The sequence below is a fragment of the Cynara cardunculus genome (genome assembly GCF_001531365.2).
Source record: "Cynara cardunculus var. scolymus isolate 2C chromosome LG 8, CcrdV1, whole genome shotgun sequence".
NCBI classification, from domain to species: Eukaryota; Viridiplantae; Streptophyta; class Magnoliopsida; order Asterales; family Asteraceae; genus Cynara; species Cynara cardunculus.
The window spans coordinates 20,760,758-20,763,416 of NC_037535.1; the positions used below are offsets into that span (position 1 = coordinate 20,760,758).

General features: G+C 40.2%; 1 protein-coding gene across 1 annotated transcript; it reads right to left on the reverse strand.

Moving 5' to 3' along the window:
- Positions 1 to 689: 689 nt before the first annotated feature.
- LOC112517196 (limonoid UDP-glucosyltransferase-like) lies at positions 690 to 2,383 on the reverse strand. The gene has a single exon (XM_025124554.1). It carries the CDS (start codon positions 2,381 to 2,383, stop codon positions 872 to 874), a length of 1,512 nt encoding a protein of 503 aa, XP_024980322.1. The 3' UTR covers positions 690 to 871.
- Between the last annotated feature and the right edge of the window lie 276 nt (positions 2,384 to 2,659).

The window sequence follows — 2,659 nt, forward strand, 5'->3', positions numbered from 1 at the left end:
GTATTGGATGATAAATTAAATAATATTTTAATAATATAATTGATGTTGTAATTTTTTTAAATAAAGAATCTGTTGTTGTTGTTGTTGTTATTGTTGGAGTTGAATATAAATTTTAGAAGCTTTGAGTTTTAATTTTTTATTTTAAAAAAGTTATAAAGAATAAGAAAGCAATATTTTATGATAAGTTATTACAGCTTATCAAATATGAGATACAAGTAATGAATGCGTCATAAAAACATCATCATACTTGATTTTGGATTTTTGCCACAAATAGATATGCTGTTTTTAATGGAAATTGCAAAACAACAATACTCTTGACATGAATGACAAGTGTTGTGAACAGTGATGCATACTTGCATCCACAAGTACAGCTCCAAATAATATCCAAAATTTGCTATTTTTTTCTTCCATTTTCACAACAACAATGAATGATTTATTGACAGAAAAAGCAAATATTGTTATTCATACCATGTAATATAACAAAATAAAACCTGTTTTTTTGAGAAATTCTCATGTTCAAATCCAAGTAGGAATAAAAAAATCCACTTGTGGTCACGGAGGTTCAAATGCTGTGACTCCGGGCTATCTGCAAAGCAGGTGGTGTTGATATCCAGGTTAATAAAAAAAAAAACTCAAAGAAGAAAAAAGACAACAAGTCTTGCATCTTAATTAATAACAATGAGAAGGTGATAAATGTAACAAATGAAGGGTGTTTACATAGGAGAAATTAGAACAGCAAAAACCAAGAGCACTAGCAAGTACACCTGAGGCTAATTGCATCCAATATGGAACAATCACAAAGCAAAAAATGAAAACGGAAAATTATTGAAAGCATACAAATGAACCCAGTTTGTTTCCAGAGAACCCTACTTTAGTAGTTAATTGGATGTCGAATTTGGAACAATTCGGGTTTTGTCCAACAACGGTCATTCTTTACTTCTCTATCTGCTGCCATTCGTAGACTTCTCTTCCTAATCTCATCCACAAACTCTTGCATATTCCGATCAGAGGTTCCATCTTCCGCCACTGCCTCCTCCGCTGTCTTTTTCCACTTTAACGCATTCGTTTTCATGTCGACTGCTTTTTCACCATTAGTGGCCTCCTTTAAGCACTTGGCGATCTCCTCCCTCCCGATCACCCTTTGCTCATCCTCACCTCTAGACATCCTAATCCCAACCTTCCATTCATCAACCAAGTACTTGGCATCCGTCACTTGATCCCCCCACCGTGGGAACGCCACCACCGGAACACCGCTTGACAATGCCTCCATGGTAGAGTTCCACCCACAGTGACTCACAAAACAAGACAGTGCTGTGTGGGACAACACCTTGGCTTGTGGGCTCCATTGGACCACCTTCCCCCTCTCACCCGCTTCCTCGAAGAAGCCCTTGGGCAACCGCCCCGATACCCCAGTAAAAGTCGCATCCATCCTCAACACCCACAAAAACGATACGCCAGAATTCAAAACCCCGTAAGCCATCTCAGTGACTTGTTCTTGGCTCAAGCTCACAACACTTCCGAACGATATGTAAACCACTGATGAAGGTGGCTTTGAGTCGAGCCACTCCAAACATTCGTCGGCTTTTATCAAGTCACCGCAGATATTGGTGCTGGTTTCGAGTAATGGATTCTTGAACAAGGGACCTACGGGTCGGATAGGGCATATTTTAGACATGTACGTGATCAGATCACCCTCAAGTTCTTGAAATGTTTCCATTAATACACAGGACGTCTTTGACAAGTTCTTGAACTGTCCTAAAATGACTCTTTTCAAGAACGGATAAGCCGCAGAGGGATGTAAAGAGCTAGGAATCTCATCGGACTTCAATAGCGGCATGTGGGGCAGCTGAACATCGATATCCGGTTGTTTTTCGCTTGGAAAAGGAACCAATGAATTCTCGTAATGATAATACGAAGAAAAGCAAGCACAAGACTGCACCCAAAGCATTGCTGAAAAGATGTTAAGCTCTTCAGCCAAGTCACAAACCCACGGCACAAAAGGGTTGTTGATAAGACAAGAAACCGGCCGGCCATCTTGCGCATGTTGGTTAAAGATTTTGGTTAGCGATCTCTTTCCGTTAACCTCAAGCTTATTCAAATACGTTTCACGGTCATTCCGTTCATCGTCATTGTCTTCAGAGCATCCATCGTCAAAGAACTCAAAACGGATCATCCCACCACGATTTCCCACCGGAATAGGATCACCAGAGGCGGAAGCACCGGCTTTCTTCATCTTGTTTCCGATAGATTTGCTGGACGAGAAGGTGACGAAAAGGTTGCCCTTTGAAGCTAGAAGCTTCCCAAGTCTGAGAAGTGGATTGACATGGCCTTGTGCAGGAAAGGAGACTAGAAAGACATGCACAAGGCCTTGTTTAGAAGCCATGGATGATTACAGCTTAGATGTTGTTTGTGTGATGAGTGAGAGTAAATGTGTATCTATCATGGTATATATATACACACCATTAATACACTCTCAAAACTCTCAACTACCCCCGGTGAAGGTTGGGGTTGTCATATATATGTTTTAATATATTCACTAAAAATCACAGATCTGAGAGTTTTGAGTACCTACCCCGGCAAATGCATTGTTTAATTGCAAACGTAATGGAGCTTGACGTACGGAGTAACCATGTGACGAAGGTTCCATGTGATTGAACAA